The sequence below is a fragment of the Phyllopteryx taeniolatus genome, chromosome 18 (assembly GCF_024500385.1).
Source record: "Phyllopteryx taeniolatus isolate TA_2022b chromosome 18, UOR_Ptae_1.2, whole genome shotgun sequence".
NCBI lineage: Eukaryota > Metazoa > Chordata > Actinopteri > Syngnathiformes > Syngnathidae > Phyllopteryx > Phyllopteryx taeniolatus.
The window spans coordinates 8685481-8705859 of NC_084519.1; the positions used below are offsets into that span (position 1 = coordinate 8685481).

Sequence of the window (20379 nt, forward strand, 5' to 3'; positions counted from 1 at the left end):
GAAAGATTTAGGCGAAAGCATTGGATACACAGCTGTAGTTAGGCAGAGGCTGAAACAGGCTGCGGTGCCAACTATTTTTCCTACGGCCATCGGGACCTCAACCGCCAGCAAGAGAACTACTAAATCTCACAGCCGCAATGCTGCAGCGGCGAAGCGGCGCAGACAATTGGTGAGGATTTCCTTCTATATACCTACGACTCTATTGTGGTTATTATGCACTGGGCAGTAGGAAAAAAAGACCCAAGCAGTACTTTTCAGTATTGTCGTCTGTACTTTTGCCTGTATGACAAGCCAACAGACACGGCAAAGACTATCTGTGCGGCGTGTTATAACGCTACTCGAGCAAGGTGCACGCAATATATAGGAATACTGCATACTATGTAAAAACCTGTGCCGTGTCACTGAAACATATGCACCTGTACGTCGAAATCCTCTTCCTCCCCATATTCCAACACGTTACTCGCCATTACGTATAGAGTGTAGCGCGCTGTGTTTGGCAATTGCAACGTCACTTCCGTTAGTCCTTGCGATGGATAGAGTAACCGCACCCCGGCGTCTAGATCTTCGGGGACAACTTGAGTTGTTCGGGGAGTGCTCAATATGTGTAATAAAAACCTCATTTTTAGCTAAACTATAGTTGACAACTTTCTGTATTACATAACATACAAACAATGCAAATATGAATTTTAACTGACCCCATTACATCTTTGTCCTCCGACCTTTAAAAGCCTCCAACAGACCAAGAAATCTATGCCGGTCATTATGATAATGTAAAACATTAATTTGCAAATAATTAGCACTAAGGCTAATGTGTACATGAGTATTTATTTTATTTTATTTTTATTTTTTTGTGAGTGTGAGGAAGACTGAAGGTTGAGGTTTTGTGGTGGTGCATGGATGGACAGATGGATGAGGCTTTTTTCCCCTCCTCCCTGTTAATGATTAAGAAGATCTTCTGTAAATATGATGCTCGCTTGCACGCGGCCTGCTCGCTCACCTTCTCACAGCACAGCACGACACCTTCTCGGCCTTCTTCCTCTTCTTCCTCCTCCTGACAAAAGATGCACCAGCTGCTTCTGCTCTGGTTCAGGACCGCTTAAGGACAAATGAGCAGCTTCTCCTGATTTATTTATTTTTATTTATTTATTTATTTATTTTATAAATTCAAATGTCCCCCGTGCACGGAGTGACGATGGCCCTGAAACGCAGCCGTGAGATTTCGGCTGCCGACAGTTTTTTTCCTCGGCACGCTTTCGCCAAAACTTTATGCAGCTCACCAGAGGACACGCCCTCCAATGGATGTTTTCACCAGGAGGACGATTCTCCCATCAAGTCAGGTAAAAATGAATAAATAAATACATAAATGCAGAGCAATATTATAATGACTTGAGGTTCAATCTATGAGAACGTATTGCTACTTGTACATGTACAGTTGGTTCATTCTCTCCTATTTTGTATCTGTGTGGAGTCCAACTTGACTTCATCACCTGTAATGTTAGTGACCTGAAAAATGACACAGATCGGCAGCAGGTAGAGCTAAAATGGGCCCCCTACAAAGGGCTCAAACTTCAAAATGTCACGTGTTGTATTTTCCAATTATGAGATTCAGAATAAGCCCAAAACCTGTGTGGGGTTCACAAAAGGTGCTTAAAATTGTTTGAATTTAATCAACAAATTTTGGGTTAAAAAAAAAAAAAGAAAAAGAAAAGGGGAATAATTGCAGGCCCCACAGAACACTGCTCACATCACCATCAGAAATAAAGTTATGTGTCGTTACTTTGTTTTAATAAACTGATGGGGACAACCTTGGAAAATGAATATTAAATCAATGTCAAATGTAAATGACCGTTGTTGCTTTGTTGTAACAAACCAAAGCTCACAACCTTGGATAACGAGTGTTGTGTTTAAAGCAGATAATTGTCAAGAAAGATTTGTTTACATATGTAAAAGGGCTTGTAATTGTGACAAAAAGAAATAATTTGCTTGCTAGATGAAATAATCCTTACCTTTTGCAGCTGTCCCTCAGATCCATAAACAGGCGAAACATTTTCACGCAGCTTATTTATTTTATTTGCAGATTGGTATCATCAGACACCGTGTGCAGTCATCTAACACTGAAGTACAAATGAACACAATATCAGGATGAAAACAGTGAAGCACACGACTCTCTTATTTGTATCACCCAGATAATAAACTCTTTTCACTTGCCAAGGGAGCTGAAATAAGATTCAAGACTTCAACTGTTTATGTTATTAAATGAAAATACATTAGTGGTCAATGGGACACAGAGAATATAATTCATAATCCATGTATGCATGAGTCCACGTTGTGTCTGTCTTTAGAGGCGGAGGACAGTAACGAAATGGTATCATCAGATGAAGACCAGGATGTGGATCAGGACCCGGACCAGGACCCTAGTGCCAACGCAAGCCTGGCCTCCCCCAGGAAAAGCCTCAACAAGATGGGCAAGGAAAAGAAGAAGCAGACGCAGCTCACACTGCAGTGGTGAGCAACTCTATATTATAAATGATTCTAACAAATTTTGATGATGTTGATTGTTATGATGCCACCTACCAGGCTGGAGGAGAACTACATTGTGTGCGAGGGAGTGTGTCTTCCTCGCTGCATCCTCTACGCTCACTACCTGGACTTCTGCAGGAAAGTCAAATTGGAGCCCGCCTGTGCCGCCACTTTCGGAAAAGTACATTTTTCCCCCTTCTTTTTTCAGTCTTCCAGAATGTGCTCCAAACTGTAGCATAAAAATCTTCTATTGTGCCTTTGAGGTTTTTTTTGTTTGTGTTTTTAGATATTTACTTGGGACCCACCCATCCATCCATTTTCAATACCACTTATCCTCATTAGGGTGAGCTAGGGCCCATACCAGCTAACTATGGGCGAGAGGAGAGGTACACCCTGGACTGGTCACCAGTCAATGTCAGGGTGAATTATGCCTATGGAATTTGCCCTAAAATGGCTGCTTCATACCAAAATGATCACCTTGTTGTTAAATTTTGAGCATGGGTCCTTGAGACTTTTGCGTGTGTCCTCTTATGATAGTCATGTCCATCCAATTTCATCTCGATTGGTAAAACTGGCGTCGGGGGCCTAATTTTTTTTTCCAAAACTGCTACTACTGACTGATTCAGTTTTACAGGTTGGTTATAGGTACGTTAAAATACTGATTATAAAATTTTATCAGGATACCAACACTTGCAAAAAATGATTGGTTAATAATTAGCGTCAAAAAAAGAATAACAGATCACTTTGGGACTGGCCATTAGTCTTGATTTGTGAAAAAAATGGGAAATTGGCCATATTTGCACATGAGATTTCCACTGGAAAGCGACAATATAACGTTTATTCTTGTATAGGAAACATTTAAACATTCTTAATGATCATAAAAGCAAGAACAACAACAAAGTTAACCCATTATAAATGTAAAGTAAAACTACTCACCCTTTGAAGACACCTGACAAGCCAGGTCATATTCGAGCGATACTGTCACCCAGTGGCGTTGCTGAGATTTATTTGTATTGCATTATATGTTTCCGTGTTGTCATCAAATTGTGTTTTATTTGAACCAATCAGACGATCCGACAGAAATTCCCTCTCCTCACCACGAGGAGACTGGGAACCAGGGGCCATTCCAAGTAAGAGCCACTTTTAAACCTTCATATTTCTCAATGATAATGATTTGGGGGGAAAAAAACCTAATCATTGTTTTTAGTTATTGATACTGGTGTTACATAACAGGTATCATTACTACGGCATCGGCATCAAAGAGAGCAGCGCTTACTATCACTCTGTCTACTCTGGGAAAGGTTTGACCAGGTACTTGACTTTGTACTAAAATATTATACACTCACAGTTCCATTTTATGTGAGTCATAATGTTTGACATCAACAATTAGAATTTGTGCCTTGATGATTTTCCTTTTTCCTTTGACAGATTTTCTGGAAGTAAAATGAAGAATGAGGTAAAATCTTCTATGCTCTTCTTACTAAAACAATATTGAAGTTATTTATTGTAGTATTGTATGATAAACTATCTTTTACGGAGCACAAGCTTAAGCTTCCTCACTCGTCGTCATAAGTAAGCGAGTGAACGATGCTGACATGTGCGCAGGGAGGCTTCACCAGGAAATACTCTCTCAGCTCCAAAACGGGAACGCTGCTTCCGGAATTCCCCAGCGCTCAGCACCTTCTTCTGCACGGTAACATCTCCAGGGAAAAGGTTAGCAGAAAAAAAAAAAAAAACACACTTGATTAAGCCCATATGTGAAAGTATAATAATAATAATAATAATAATAACAATTCTGCGATTCTGAAGGTATGATCACCGTGAGCAAAAATATTGCCGTTATCACAGTATTGCAATTACATCTGTAAAATGTATTATTTTGAAATGTTGAAAAAAAAAAGCTCATAACGATGGAAAGTTAGCGGTTTTGAAACAGTGACTTTTAAACAGTGGTATACCTGGAATCTGGAAACCGGTCCATCCCTGAATAATATGAATAATTATACTAATTATAAGATGCCTTGCATTGCTTTGCAGGTGGATACGCTGATCATGATGTACAAAACACACTGTCAGTGCATCCTGGACAACGCCATCAATATCAACTTTGACGAGGTGACGCCTGGGTCCACCCTCACCTTCGCGTGATGGCCCACCAAATGCTCCCACACCACTAATGTGTGTTTTTTTGTTGCTCTTCTAGATCCAGAACTTCCTGCTGCACTTCTGGCAGGGCATGCCCGACCACCTGCTGCCCCTTCTGGACAACCCACTGCTGGTCGACATCTTGTGCGTGTGCGACTCCATTTTGTATAAGGTAAGCCACCACCAGCAACTCCACTACTGCAGTCATTCCCATGCAGGGAGGGATGGCGTGCCATGCAGGGATGGGAAGAACATGCAAACTCCAAACTCCGAGTCCGGATTCAAACCCCAAACCTCTAATCGGTGTTTTAATTTCATGTGTACAGGTTTTGACTGATGTTCTCATTCCCGCTACAATGCAAGAGATGCCTGAAAGGTTTGCCTCCTTATTTACTGTAAAGATGATATCATTATTATATGCAACAGCCATCGTTTTAAGACCAAAGATGTTATGTTGGTGGACCAGACACTTGATTAGGTACCATCTCAAAATATCGAGCTACAGTACAAATTTTGTCTTAGGTTCACATTATAGTGAGAGACTATAATTCTTAGAAGAAATGAACATGAGAAGAAAGTGTATTGCTTGGAGTTTTATTTCAAATAAATAAGCCAGCATTAGCCAGCAGTTTCTCAAGCCGCCTGGGAACAGCATCAACTGATTTCACAAGGAACTCTCATATTCGCCCTTCAAGTTCTTCCAAAGTCGTTGGTTTGGTAGAATAGACTTGCTCCTTTAAGCAACCCCACAGAAAAACGTCGCAGGGTGTTCAGTCAAGACTTCTGGCTAGCCACTCATACACAAAAAAATTGAAAAAAATATTGCAACATATGAATAAATTCTAAGTATTTTGAAATAGGGAGTTACTTTACAATCACTACCCCGCCTCCTGCCCGATGATAGCTGGGATAGGCTCCAGCATTCCCGCGACCCTTGTGAGGCTAGGCGGCTCCGAAAATAGATGGATAGATGGATATATATACACACACGCACGTTTATATCCATCCATGCATTTTCTGCCCTAAAGCAGTGATTTCCAACCTTTATGGCGCCAAGGCACATATTTTACAATTGAAAAATCTCACGGCAAACCAACAAACAAAAATGTCACAAAAAGTGGATACATTAATTATTGTATGTACTCCCTGCCATCTAATAGAAGAACATTTATTTTTTCTGTCTGTCACTATGCCTCACTGGCAAAACTAGATGAACAAAGATACATTATTTATTTACAGTAAATAATTTTTTTAACAATTATGTAAAACACAACACACCTGAAGAGCGCTCACAGCACACTAATGTGCCCCGGCACACTGGTTGAGAATCACCGCCCAAGAGTGACGGCTTCGCGTCATGTGATAATAATTATGCCGAGTTTGACGTTTGTCAGCCTGCTAGCAGATATCCGCAGCTTTGCCAAGCACTGGGAGCTGTGGCTGGCCTCCTCCCTGGACAATCTCCCACAATGCCTTGTGGCCAAGAAGCTGCCCATCGCGCGTCGCTTTGTGTCCTCCCTCAAGCGGCAGACGTCCTTCTTACACCTGGCGCAGGTAACCTGACATCCATGTACTGTCTCAGGCGTATGCAGTAATCCCTCTCTATATCGTAGTTCATTTATTGCGAATTCAGATCATCGTTTTTTTTATTTATTTAAAGGTCATTATAATGCAGTTACTTTCCTGTTCATCCTTGTTACAGTCAGCTTTATAGGCTAAATTATTTAAATTTGCAGCAATTACTCACAGGTCAATTGTGATTTTGTTCTTGGCAGAAAAAGAAACATTACTGTGTTACATTTGGTAAATCAGCAAATGGCTTGAGGGTGAAAATGGTTCACCCAGACCATCGTCGATTCACACCATGTCCGCATCGGCTGTCGTTCACGACGCTCTCTTGAGCAGGCCATGCCCAGTAGGCATGTGATTGTGTTGTTTGTGTGGATGACTATCTCAAGGGGAAAAACAAAATACGTTTCACAAATTGGCATTGAATTGCATGTATGAATCTTAAACATTTATATAACAATATAATACATGATTGGTCGCTACTTCGCGGATTTCATTTACCATGGGTATTTTGCGGAATGTAACCCACGCCATAAATTAGGGTTTACTGTATTCATAGACGCCTCATTGAGCGGGTTGGCCTGGAGCTGCGATACATTCCCCTCAGTCATATTGGATAAGAGAAGGTTCTAGCCTCGTGCTAAGGGTAGATTCTCGTCACTCTTCAAGTGCCAAGAGAGAAGTTCCTAGTCACAAGAGAATGGTCTATTCCCAAGTGGATTTTCTGGTCCCAAGTGAAGATTCTAGTACTGAGATAACGTTCTAGTCCCAAGAAAAAGTCTCATCCCAAGAGAAGGTACTTGTCTAGTACAAACAGAAGGTTCTAGTCCCAAGTGACGTTACTAGTCACAGCATAATGGTTTGGCGAGAAAAAAGATTCTAGTCCTGAGATAAGGTGTTATCCTGCGTTGCGGCCACAGCAATTACAGGACACTTCTGTCAGTCTTTGTGCATGTAAAACGGTATCAATTCACTTGCATGTATCCACAGGCACACACCCCTAGGACTCTTTCACTGGGTGTGGGGTCACGCACTTACTGCAACAAATAACTGCTGAATCTGCAAATTGCTTGTGTATCCCCTCACTTATACTCTCGTCCTGTAGACTTTTATAATTTACATAATTAATGCCACCACACTTCAGTTGTACAGCCGGGTTCCCGACCCTTCTCCTGCATGCTTCTTCTCCTGTCCTTGTCCTGTCCTTCCCTCAAAGGGTGTAGCACTACAGCCCCATGCAACACTCATATTTAATGTTTCATTGTTGTAGATAATGTAATGATTTACTTCTCTCATCCTGTTTACAATTAGTGCTTTGTCTTTTGTCTTTGTTTCTCTCTCCCTTTTAGAAACTGTGTTCTGTTCGACTGATCATGTCTGATTCTCAATAAACCTCAATTATAATACCACAGCGGAAGCTTAAAAACTCCACTGTGACACAGTAAAACTGTTCTGGCATAAAAGGGATGCAGATTTTCCATTCTGCTTGATCTAACAGCCGAACAGGACAAAAAAAAAAAAAGGTGTTCATCCAAAGAGAAGGTTCTAGTCCCGAGAGATGATTCTAGTCTCGAGGTTAGGGTCTAGTCCCAAGAGAAGGTTCGAGTTCTGAGATAAGGTACTCATCCAAAGTGACGGTTGTAGCTCTGAGCAAAGTTACCGTTCGCAAGAGAATGGTTTAGTCCCGAGAGATCCAAGATAAGGTTCTACCAAGGGAAATTTCTTTTCCCAAGAGGTTTATGTCCCAAAATAAGGTTCTCATCCTGAGAGCATCTTCAAGTCCAAAGATAAGGCTCTCTTCCCAAGAGGTGGTTCTCGTCCCGAGAGAAGCTCCTAGTCATAAAAGAATGATCTGGTGCCAAGGGAAGGTTCTAGTCCCGAGAGAAGATTCTCGTCCTAAGGCTCATACGTACTGTATTTGTAAAAAAAAATTCACGAGTGTCTACAGCTAACAGTGTGTAAAACTATTACTGTGAGGACAAACATTGAAAAACATGTATACTGTATATTTATATGTCAATAAATGTGATGACGTAACCTCCGCAGATCGCCCGTCCGGCGCTGTTCGACCAAAGTGTCGTCAGCAACATGGTGACGGACATGGACAACGTGGACCTGAACAGCATTAGCCTCCACTCGCTGCTCAGCATCAACGCCAACGCCGACCAATTACATGACGCGTACTCCGACTGTGAGTGTGACTGATTACCTCCACCAGGGAGCGGTTCTTGAATATTACCGCCACCAAGGAGATTGTGTGGGCACTTACCAAGACTCCATTAAGAGGAAGTCTTTGATATTAACTTCACCAAGGAAGTTATGGTTATGTTTATAGTTTCTTGAATATTACCGCCACCAAGGAAATTGTGTGGGCACTTACCAAGACATCGTGTGTATACTTCCTTTATGTTTACAGCATGTTTTCGATATGACCTCCACCAAGGAGCATATGTTTATTCGAGTTCTCATTATTGCCTCCACCAAGGGGGCTACATGTTGATGGCAGGTTTGTTGTTTTGTCAGTCGCTGGGAATTATTCCAGATGAGGCTCTATTGACCTTGGTGGAGGTTTATACTGCCAGACATGGTTGTTGGTGCTGAAGGCACTTGTGTTTCTGGCAGATGAGGCCATCGCTGTCTTCAAGGAGCTAAAGGAGCTTCTGAGGAAGAACGCCACCGTCGAGTCGTTCATCGAGTGGCTGGACACCGTGGTGGAGCACAAAGTTGTTAAGGTCTTTGTGCTGACGCTATATGAAGCGCCCTATTTACCTCTCACAAACATGAAAAAAAGTCTCACACACAACAAAAAAAGTGTTTTTGTGTGTGTGTGTGTGTGTGTGTGTGCCAGGCAAATGTTTTTTGGGCCTATATGGCACCCCATAAATCAACAATAAGTTGAAAACACAAATGGCAGTGTGAGGGTTTATTACATGTAGCAGGTTTTTGTGTGTGTGTGTGTGTGTGAGAGTTTTTTGTTAAGTGTGAGTTTTTTTTAAATGAGTGTGACAGTTTTTCAGGTGTGTGAGTGAGTTTTTAGTTTTTATGTGCGAGTTCTTCTTATGTGTGAGACCATTTTTTTTGGTTTGTGAGTTTTTGGGTGAGCGTGAGAGATTTTGCGTGCGTCTTAGTGAGAGAGGGCCGTTACGGCCCCTCATGAACACTCAAGCGTGTAGTGACTTTTTGTATTTTTGTTGTGTTTTGTCAGCCGGGCAAGCAGAGCGGCCGCTCGGTAAAGAAGCGAGCTCAGGACTTCCTGCTGCGCTGGAGCTTCTTTGGCGCGCGAGTGATGCACAACCTGACTCTCAACAACGCCGCCAGCTTCGGTGAGCTCAGTTGACTCCGACACGGCGATTATTAGGATTAATCATTCAGAGGCTCCATTTTGTGGCCGCGTTCTTCTTTACACAAAGCTGCCGGCCCATTTGGACAATCGAGCCATAAAACGTAATGATTAAACAGTCTTATCTCGGGGTCGTGTGCTCGCTGTTCAAACACGGCGTGTGAATAAACACGCTCGCACACACATGCACACACGCGCTTAAACAGCAAAGTGCACGCCACCCGACGCCCTGCTGGACAAAGACGGCAAACGCAGGCAAAGTGTTCGGCGTCTCAATCCAATCAATCAATTTCTTTTTCAGGATATTATTTGTATTTGTTAAAGTTGTTATTATAATATCTTTTATCTTATAACATTTTATAAGTTTATTTTTTTTTATTCTGTAAATATTTGCTATTTTATAAACTGTATTTAATTTCTATATTATTTAATCACTGCGATTGGCTGGCGTCCAGTTCAGGGTGTGCCCCGCCTCCTGCCCGATGACAGCTGGGATAGGCTCCAGCACGCCCGCGACCCGCGTGAGGAGAAGCGGCTCAGAAAATGGATGGATTATTTAATGGTTATGTTAGTTTATTTCATAACATCTTATTCGTATTATTTTTATCTTTTAATTTTAGCACTATATCGTTTTGTTTTTTCATATTTTTGTGTTTTTAATTCATCCATCCTGCCCCAAGTGGAGGAGTTCAAGTATCTTGGAGTCTTGTTCACGAGTGAGGGAAGAATGGAACGGGACATCGACAGGCAGATCGGTGCAGCGTCTGCAGTGATGCGGACTTTGTATCTTTCCGTTGTGGTAAAGAAGGAGCTAAGCCGAAAGGCGAAGCTCTCAATTTACCGGTCGATCTACGTTCCTACCCGCACCCACACCTCGGTCACGAGCTGTGTGTCGTGACCGAAAGAACAAGATCTCGGATACAAGCGGCCGAAATGAGTTTCCTCCTCAGGGTGTCCGGGCTCTCCCTTAGAGATAGGGTGAGAAGCTCGGTCATCCGGGAGGATCTCAGAGTAGAGCCGCTGCTCCTCCACATCGAGAGGAGACAGATGAGGTGGCTGGGGCATCTGATTCGGATGCCTCCCGGACGCCTCGCCGGTGAGGTGTTCCGGGCACGTCCCACCGGGAGGAGACCCCGGGGACGACCCAGGACACGCTGGAGAGACTACGTCCTTCGGCTGGCCTGGGAACGCCTCGGGATCCCCCCGGAAGAGCTGGATGAAGAGGCTGGGGAGAGGGAAGTCTGGGCGTCCCTGCTAAAGCTACTGCCCCCGCGACTCGACCCGTATAAGCGGTAGAAAATGGATGGATGGATGGATAATTCATCCATCCATTTTCTGAACCGCTTATCCTCACTAGGGTCGCAAGTGTGCTGGAGCCTATCCCAGCTGACTTTGGGCGGAGGCGGGGTACACTTTGAAGTGGTCGCCAGCCAATTGCAGGGCACATATAAACAACCATTCACACTCACATTCACACCTACGGGCAATTTAGAGTCTTCAATCAACCTACCACGCATGTTTTTGAGATGTGGGAGGAAACCGGAGTACCTGGAGAAAACCAACGCAGGCACGGGGAGAACATGCAAACTCCACACAGGCAAGGTCGGATTTGAACCCGGGTCCTCAGAACTGTGAGGCAGATGTGCTAACCAGTCGTCCTCCATGCCGCCCATTTTTGTATTTAAAATTTTGTTTTTTATATTATATATTTAATAATCTATTATTTCCTTTCAATCATGTTATTTTATTGTTAAAATATATTTTTTTTTTTTTTTGAATATTTGTAATATCCATCCATCCATCCATCTTCTGAGCCGCTTCTCCTCACTAGGGTCGCGGGCGTGCTGGAGCCTATCCCAGCTGTCATCGGGCAGGAGGCGGGGTACACCCTGAACTGGTTGAATATTTGTAATAGTATATATTTTTTTTTATTTTTATAGATTTGGTAATTTTGTATTATTTTAAATTTTGCTTTTATATTCATTATTATATTTTATTATTTTTCATAACATTTTATACTTATTTTTTACATTTTCATTTTAGTAGTATGTCATTTCCATGTATTATTTCACATTTTTATCGTTATATTGTTTCAGTTTTATATTTGCCTTTAATTTCATTATTATTGTTTGACTTTACTGCGGTTTTCATACAATTCGGTTTTTGCTGAATTATTTTTTAGTCCCAGATTTTGTAGATCCACTTTGTTTTCCTACAAAAAAAAGGGGGTGACTTGTCCATTTATTTCTCAGAATCGACGTATATTCGTCCGAAGCGTTTCGCAAGACCTTTGAAATAAAAGCACACGGTATAACGCCACACTTACTTTGGCCACATGGTGGCCTTTTTAACAGCTGCGCTCAATAAACAAGCACAAAATAGTTGGAGCGCGAACTACAAAGATGTGGGGTCTACAGTAATAATAATAATAATAATAATAATAATAGTTTATATTTGTACAAGGTGTGTATCTCACTGGACACAACATGAGCTTCTTGACATTTCGCCACAATATTGTTTCATATTATTCCCCAAAATGGAAACGTCACACCTCATGCATGGCTACCCCATTTGCTAGTTGAGAACATAACTATGTGGAGCGTGTTTAGGTTCCTTCCATCTAATCCGGATGCTTCTGGACGAGTACATCCTGCTGGCGCTGGAAACCCAGTTCAACAATGACAAGGAGCAGGACCTGCAGAACCTTCTGGACAAACACATGAAAAAAGCAGGCAAGCATACATTAGCATTTCTATCTTTGTTGCGCATAAATGTAACCTTGATTTTTAATATTTAGATATTTTTGAATTTGTTATAAATTGACAACTTTTTGCTCTTTCAGGTGCCAGTAAAGCAGCCTTTTTGGCATCTCCGAGTTCCTGCTTCTTAGCCAATCGCAACAAGGCCGCTGGGGCAGCCGTCGTCGAACAATTAGTGAAGAGCGAGTCCTCGGGACAGGACGACTCCACGTCTCTGTCGGCCAATAGGCAGCGAGGGGTGGAGATGCGCGTCGACATCTACCCAGAGACAGATTCTGTCGGCTTCCCTGGTCCAGGTAAATTGAAAAAAAAAAAAGTGTTTGCATGAAAAACAACACAATCGATGTCCGTCGGAATGGGCGAGTCGTCCAAAGTATTCCATTCAGGTTGCAGTCTCTACGGGTATGTTGGTTGAAATTCTCCTGCTAGTGTGATTGAACTGACAAAAACTGTTGTCTGTTTCCTCTCCTTGGCAGTCCAGTCCAACAGAAATTGGTACAACTAGGGTGTTATCATTGTTTCTCCCCTACACTGCCACGAAACACCACAAGGTATATTTGTGAGGATGGCTGGGGGCACCAAGTTGCTGCATTCCTATTGCAAAGTCTACGCAGGTCTTTGTTTGAAATCCACTTCTGACAAGATGTGACCAACAAAGACTTGCTTCCTGTGTTCGGCAGTCCAGTTACCTTTAATTGTGCTTAATATAAAAAATAAAAAAACATTGCGCTGCATAGGCCAGGAATCTGACCTGGGCCTCCCGCATGGCAGGTGAGAATTCTACCACTGAACCAGTAATGCTTGGTGTAGGAGGCTCTTGGACTTTGTCTTCATTCCAATGCTCTTGAACGGGTCCATTTCAGATTAGCATACCCTTTGGCCCGTGACTCAAGACCCCGACCCTTTACTCCTGCCAAACAACACAGTAAAACCACTGTCAGGATGGAAGAGGTCCAAGGTGCAGCATTTAGGTTGCAGTCTCTATGGAGGCATGGGTTCAAATCCCACTCCTGACAGGATCTGATGGATAAAGACAATGTCAATGACATTGTTTTTCTCAAAAAATGACCAAAAATTTTTTGTAAAATTATTGGTCTTAAAAAAAAAAAAAATCTCTATATATATATATATACGTATAATATTCTGCGGGCCGATAAAAATCAAGCTAAGGGCCAAATGGCCCCCGAGCCAAACTTTGGAGACCCCTGTTCCCGAGCTTCCTTAAAGCAAGATAAGAAAATGAAAACTGGCTTCTCTTTTCCAGGTGTTCCAACAGACTCGTGCGCTTCCGTCATGACGCCCCCTATCTCTCCAGCGGCACTGGTGCACCGAGGCTCGGTCATCAACCAGGGTCCCCGAGCCCCGACTTCTTCCTCGTCCTGCTCCTCATCCTCGTACATCTCCACGTTGAACTCCGTGAGCCAGCCCAACCCGTGCGCCGCCTTCCCGGAGAACTTGTACCCCTGCTCGGCGTACTTCCCTCCGCCCGCTTCCACCTACCAGCCTGTCCTCAGGTCAGATTCAACTCTCCATATTTCCATCAAACCCAATTTATACAAAGGAATATTAGAGCCTCAGTGCCAAGAGTATGAAAAATAAGTGTACAAGAATGTTGGCATATTTATTATACCGTATATTATTATTCTATATTGTCATATTTTTTTCAAGATTTTGGGGGGAGAAATAAGTCATATTATTCATAGAATCTTTTTTTTTTTTTTTTTTTTTTTTAGAAAAAAAAATAATATTTTGGAGGGAAAATAGTCATATTGTTTAGAACTTTTTTTAAAGGCGTATTCTAGTTTTATTAACTTGTTAGATTAAGACTATTCTAACAAAGCAATACATTTAATCTCTTGATATTAAAACCCCCCCCCCCAAATTATGACAGATTTTCCTCATATGATTCCAACTTTTTTGCAAATAAATTGCATAATGTTTTGATTAAGTCTGGTTGTTTTAACTCGTACAATATTGCAACTTTTCCCCCTAATATGTTTTTCTCTTAAAATAACATTTTTATTCTTAAAAAATGACAATTTATCTTGTAATACTATACATCTTTCCCCTCCAAATAAGAAGCTTTTTTACAAATTTATAAAAAAAAAAAAAAAGAATGTGGAAAAACTCCAACTTTAATCTGGTTGTATAATGTTTTTCTTTGTCTTCTTGTAAAACTACGACTATAAGAGAGAAAAAAAATCATTTTAAATACTGTGAGATTAAAGTTGTATTCTTGTTCTTCTCATAAAATTACAACTTTATTAAAAAAAAATCCATCTTTAATCTCGTAAAATTACATTATTCTCGTAGAATACTTATTACTATTGTGAGATTAAAATCGTAGTCCTGTTCTGAAGCGAGGTTCACCACTTTATGAACAAGTGCATGAGCAAATTCTCAATGTATATAATTTAGGGATTTCATGATCTATTGTCCACAATATCATCAAAAGATTCAGAGAATCTGGAGAAATAAGAGGGAAGGCTGAAAATGTTGTTCTTGTGAGATTCAAACCATAGTTTCTCGTAAATAATCCCGATTTTAATCTGGTGAAATTGCGCCTTTCGTGTGTCGAGGCCCGAGACGGAGAGCACGTTCTCATCTTGCGTCCAGTCGTCATCGTTGGCCTACCAGCTGTGTCGTTACGCCGCCTTCGAAGACCAGCAGCCGCCTGCCGCCAAAGACGTCTTGTATGGGGACGCCCACTTCTCATGCGGCTCCGGTGTCGGTCCCGCCTGCTCGCTGACTCCTTACACCTCTTCTGCCCGGCCCGCTTCCGTATACGGCTGCGGCTCGGACACCGTCTCGAGCGATCCCAGTCTGGAAGCTCACACGGCAGCTCACATTTTGGATGCCGCCGATGGAATCGGCTTTGGACTCAACCACTCAGGCAGTGGCGGCGAGGGTGCGGGACAAACGTACTCCGCTGCGGGACAAAACGGTAGGCGTAGCAACACCGGAACTGGAATTTGTTACTCATAAAATTAACTGTAAAATGATCACTTCATTAGAAAAATAAATCTGACCTTAATCCCATAATATTGCCATTTATTTTCTTCATATATTATATATCCATCCATCCATCCATTTTCTGAGCCGCTTCTCCTCACGAGGGTCGCGGGCGTGCTGGAGCCTATCCCAGCTGTCATCGGGCACACCCTGAACTGGTTGCCAGCCAATCGCAGGGCACATAGAAACAAACAACCATTCGCACTCACATTCACCCCCTATGGGCAATTTAGAGTCGTCAATCATAGTTTAGCATAGTTTATTCTAAAACAGTACTACTCAAATGTTTAGAATATTACTTTTTTTCTTCCCAAAATGTTACATTGTGCCTGCTTTATTCTCAATTCTAAAGGAAAAAATAACCCAAAATAAATAATAATAACCCTTATATTATTTTTTTTATTGTAAATTACCACTTTACTTAAATCGGTACTACATTTTGTAGTTATAAAATTACAAATTTATTCTTAAAAAAACCAAACACTTTTAAGCCCGTACAGATGTTTTTTCTTGTAAAATTATGACTTTAAAAAACAACTAATCCCATAATATTAAAAAATCTTTATTCATAAAATTACCACTTAATTCTAAAAAAATATCGGACAATAATATTGCAAATTTTCTTTTAAAGTGACAAGTTTATTATGAAAACCATCTGATTCTATTTTTTTCTGTTTCCCCCAAAATTTCACATTTTCATGGAAGCATATAACTTTATTCTAAAAATAAATTACATCTTTAAACCTGTAACATTAATCTTTTTGTATTGTAAAATAAATCAATGAGAACATCTTAAAATTACAGGCTTAGTATTATTATTATTATTTTTTTAATTGTAAATTATGGCTTTACTCTAAAAAAGAAACACCTTTTTTTTAAAATTATAAAATTACCACTTCTTCCCATTTTTATATGGCTAAATTGCAACTTTATTCACTAGAAAAGATCAACTTGATTTTGAAGAAAATACATTTTTAATCCCCTAATATTCCATTTCATCTTCCTATAAAATTATGACTTTGTTGAAATTTTAATACCATAATAGGTAATATGTTTAATACCATAATATGTTTTTTTTCCACAGGTTATTACGGAAGCGGCAGCTACGAGGACCGCCAGCGGATGGTGCCGGTGGCGGAGCAGCACGTGTCGGTCATCAGCAGCGTTAGTAGCCCCCTCCTCTTGCTTCGCTCGCCGTACTCTGATGTCCATGACCCGCTTAACATCCTTGACCGGCCCACCACTAAAAGCGCAACCTTCTATAACGACGTACAAAATGCGACAGGTGAGCGACAAAACGTCACTGACTCATGCTAGCCCTAACCTCCACCACGTAACGCCAATAACGTACAATATTTGCTTACCATTTGCTTGGTTAGTTATTTAGTTAGTCAGTGTAGTTATAGTTTCAGTAGTTAGTTTTCTTGATTTTAGTTAGTTACTGTCGTTTGACAGAAGACAACTTAGAGTAAAATTTGTTTTTGTGTTTGTTACAGTTCTTAGTTTTTGTAAGTTTTAGTTCCTGCAGTTGGTTAGTTTTAGCTTTATTAGTTAGTTAATTGGTTCTAGATATTTTATTTACTGTACTTAGTTTTAGTTGGCAGTAGTTAGCGACAGTGCTTAGTTAGTTACTGAATTTGAGTTTGTTGCTATGCTTTTTAGTTAGTTAATTTCCTGCTTAGTAGGTTACTGAAGTTGGTTATTTAGTTGGTTAGTTGTTAGTTAGTTAGTTTTGTTTACTAGTTATAATAGTTAGTTAATCAGTGAGTTTGGATTGGTTAGTTATCAATTGTTAGTTACAGAGCTTAGTTTTTGTTAGTTTGCTACTTGTCAGTCAGTTAGTTAAAATAGTTACTTTTCTTTAGTTAGTTCAACGGGTATTTAATTAGTTAGTTTGAGTTCGTTAGTTACATTGTATCTGTCAGTTAGTTATCATGAGTTTGTTAGTTCCTTGTTTAGTAGGTTACTTATGGTGGTTAGTGAGCGAGTTAGTTAGTTAGTTAGTTTTAAATGTAAAGAAGACTCAGTGCCAAGTCATGTCACACTAGCGATGATTGTTTGATGGAAACGTGACTTCAGCGAGCAACGAGGCAAAAGTATGTTAAGCATGAAGGGAAACAAAATGTCCGTCCTGTCAACCCGTCTCCCGTGTCATCTCCCAGGCTCGGCCCCCTGCATGTACGGCGTCTCATCGTCGGCGTTCTCCTCCCAGGGCACTTCGCTGTCCCAGCAGCGTGCCGACGTGCGGGACCTGGTCTCCTTGCTGCCCCCCATCGACACGGTCTTCATGGGCGCCCCGGGGGTCCCGTAACACACGCGAGACCAAGCAATCCCCTAGATCGAGGTAGGCCCAAGGCGCCCCCACTGGCCGACTTAGTTATTGGAATGTTGCGGGTGGGCGGGCCTTCGTGAGCACGGCCATTGTTCGATGCCTGTATGCAGCAGCTGTAAATAGTTTGGTCCTTTTTTTTTTCTTTTTCTGCTGCACTTTTTACAATAAAGGTCAAAATATCTTTGGGAGTGAACCGCCACTCATTTCCTGTCTCAAAGTCACTTTTTAGTTTTATTTCATACTTCACTTACGAGATATAGAATAAGATTTCATGACACTAAGCAAAAATGTCTATTGACTGTTTTATAATCTTAGTTTTTCAATAGCTATTTATACTGCTACAGTATTTCTACAAATATTAATGAATAATAAACAAATACATAAATATGTGATTTGATCATTTGATAATTTATTTGAAAAATATAAAAAATCAGCTAATATATTAATATTTTTCCTTATCTAGCCAAATCAGGTAACCGAACTATTCTAAATGAATCTAAAATAATTGTCATGAACTAACAAAAATAGTGGGACAAATATTTATAAAAAATTAATAGAAATGACCATCCCCGCCTTCATCTGCTTATCTGCTGCCACGGTGACAGATGGCGGCGCGTGCGCGTTACAGCGCATTACACCTTAAAGTACTTTTAATTACATGGTCAATAATGGCAGGCCACAATTGGCCGAGTGCTTGTGTGAAAACAACAGAAGGCCCAAGGCAAACGTTGGGACAATGTTTAACCACATGGCGGACAAGCGCCCTCCGTATGGCCTCACTGGCATCTTTTGTCGGAACAATGTATATGTTCCAAAGAAATATTTGAAAATGACATGTAGGTGCAGAAAGTCATTAATTCAATTTCAATTGCAGTTGTCAATGTCGATTCCTATACTTTCTATACTATACTATATACTACTAATCACAAACTATTGTATAATAAATGCTGTTGTATAATAAATATTTACATTTGTCTTCAATCATTTTCTCCTTGTGTAGTTCAAGAAGGTAACAAAATATTAGAATGTGTGTGTGTGTGTGCACACACACACACACATTCTAATATTTTGAATATATACACATACAGTATATATATATGTATATAAAAACATTGAATAAAAGATAAAGTAGTGATTAAGATTTTTAAAACATCATGTATATGTAATAATTTCCCCCCATAGAGCCACATTTAGTAAAATTAATTAGTAATGTAATTAAGGTAAATGGATTGATGGACAGACCGATAGATTCATATTTATATATTTATGTATATTATTTATTAATATATATGGTATATATACCGTATATTATTAATAAGGGCAATAATACAATGTTCATTGCAATATATAAATATTCAAAAGATACTGAAATTAATAATAATGTTAACATTTCTAATATGTGTCTTGAATATTTGTGTCCTCATGTAGCCAAATAAGGTAATAAATCATGATAATAATAGTCGTACTTATATTCACTGAAAAAGCGAAGTAAAAAAAAAAAATAATTTTAATGAAAATATATTTCATTCATAAAACTTTAAAAAAAATGCACTTTATTATTGGTTTGTTTTTACTAGAATAAAAATATGATAAATTCTAGTTAACTCCATCATTTTAGAAGTATTAGAGCATAATACAATGCTTACTGTCAATTATAAATATTTTTAAAAATGACAAATAATACTAATAATATTTCATTATAACTTTTGTAATATTTTTCTTCAATATTGTTCTCCTTCTGTAACCAAATAAGGTTACAAAACATGATAATAGTAGTGGTAGTACTAATATTCATTGCAAAAGTGAAGTTAAAAAAAAGAATAATAATTACAAATATTGAATTTATAAAAATAAAAAATTACACATTTTTTTATTCTAAAAAAAATGATTAACTCCAGCTGCCTCCATCATTTTTGCCTATTTATTAAGAAAAAATAATAATTAAATGTTAAAATCAGTTATCTCGCCGTGCAGTGCACAATTAACACTCTCAACCCAACAATTTGCATAACAATAGCGGTTTTCGGCCACCAGATGTCACCATCGCGCTGTTCCCCATGAATAAGGTCCTAATATGAGGAAACGTTAATTATTAGTCATTCAGTCAGCTATTTTCAAGCCACGTTGTTTTTGTATGAAGGTGTACCTAACCTGAGCGACCATTCCGGGTTGAGGATCGATACACCGCCACATTCCAACTAAACTTAATTGCTTTTGCCTTTCAGAGGAAATGGGAAAGAAAATGCTTCAAGGTTGCAAAATGAGAAATAATAATTTAAAAAAAATTTAATAAATAAAAATAAAAAGAGAAAAGCAGCGTACGGTCATCGCCTGATTTCAAGAAAGTCAGCTCAAGTCAACTTGGCCTGAGCAACATTTAACGAGGTTTTTTCCCCCCCAAAGACCTAAACAAGACCAAAATCAGCTCGTTGAGATCACTTCCTCTTTTTTTAAAACACCATTTTAGCATCCTCAATAGACGTTGAAGGGTAAGGCAATTTTATTTACGTGTTGACTTTTCACTATTTTACCTTATTCCCACGTTAGCTTATCACGATGTTAGTTTATAACTATGTTAGTGTACCTATAACCTTCACAATATTTTATTAACGATTTACACTCATTTATTTACAGTACTCAGCTGCAAGACATGAGGGCTTATCGATTAATTCGAGTTCCTTGGCCAGCGGCTGGCGTGGTTG

General features: G+C 40.0%; 1 protein-coding gene across 1 annotated transcript; it reads left to right on the plus strand.

Annotated features, from left to right (window-relative positions):
- Window positions 1–902: 902 nt before the first annotated feature.
- On the plus strand, window positions 903–18508 carry rfx6 (regulatory factor X, 6). Its single transcript, XM_061754885.1, has 20 exons — window positions 903–1337; window positions 2343–2505; window positions 2578–2701; window positions 3589–3650; window positions 3754–3831; window positions 3949–3976; window positions 4126–4233; window positions 4558–4635; window positions 4724–4837; window positions 4992–5041; window positions 6060–6219; window positions 8281–8425; window positions 8857–8966; window positions 9440–9557; window positions 12184–12306; window positions 12417–12629; window positions 13598–13847; window positions 14913–15277; window positions 16430–16630; window positions 17508–18508. Exons 1-20 carry the CDS (start codon window positions 1169–1171, stop codon window positions 17654–17656), a joined length of 2808 nt encoding a protein of 935 aa, XP_061610869.1. The 5' UTR covers window positions 903–1168; the 3' UTR covers window positions 17657–18508.
- Window positions 18509–20379: the final 1871 nt, after the last annotated feature.

What these genes read in the sequence shown, in the direction of transcription:
- rfx6 (XM_061754885.1), top strand. Translation starts at nt 1,169, where the DNA reads ATGTCCCCCGTGCACGGAGTGACGATGGCCCTGAAACGCAGCCGTGAG. An exon ending in CGATTCTCCCATCAAGTCAG is followed by an intron (nt 1,338 to 2,342) that starts GTAAAAATGAAT and finishes GTCTGTCTTTAG; the next exon opens with AGGCGGAGGACAGTAACGAA. An exon ending in ACCTACCAGCCTGTCCTCAG is followed by an intron (nt 13,848 to 14,912) that starts GTCAGATTCAAC and finishes TCGTGTGTCGAG; the next exon opens with GCCCGAGACGGAGAGCACGT.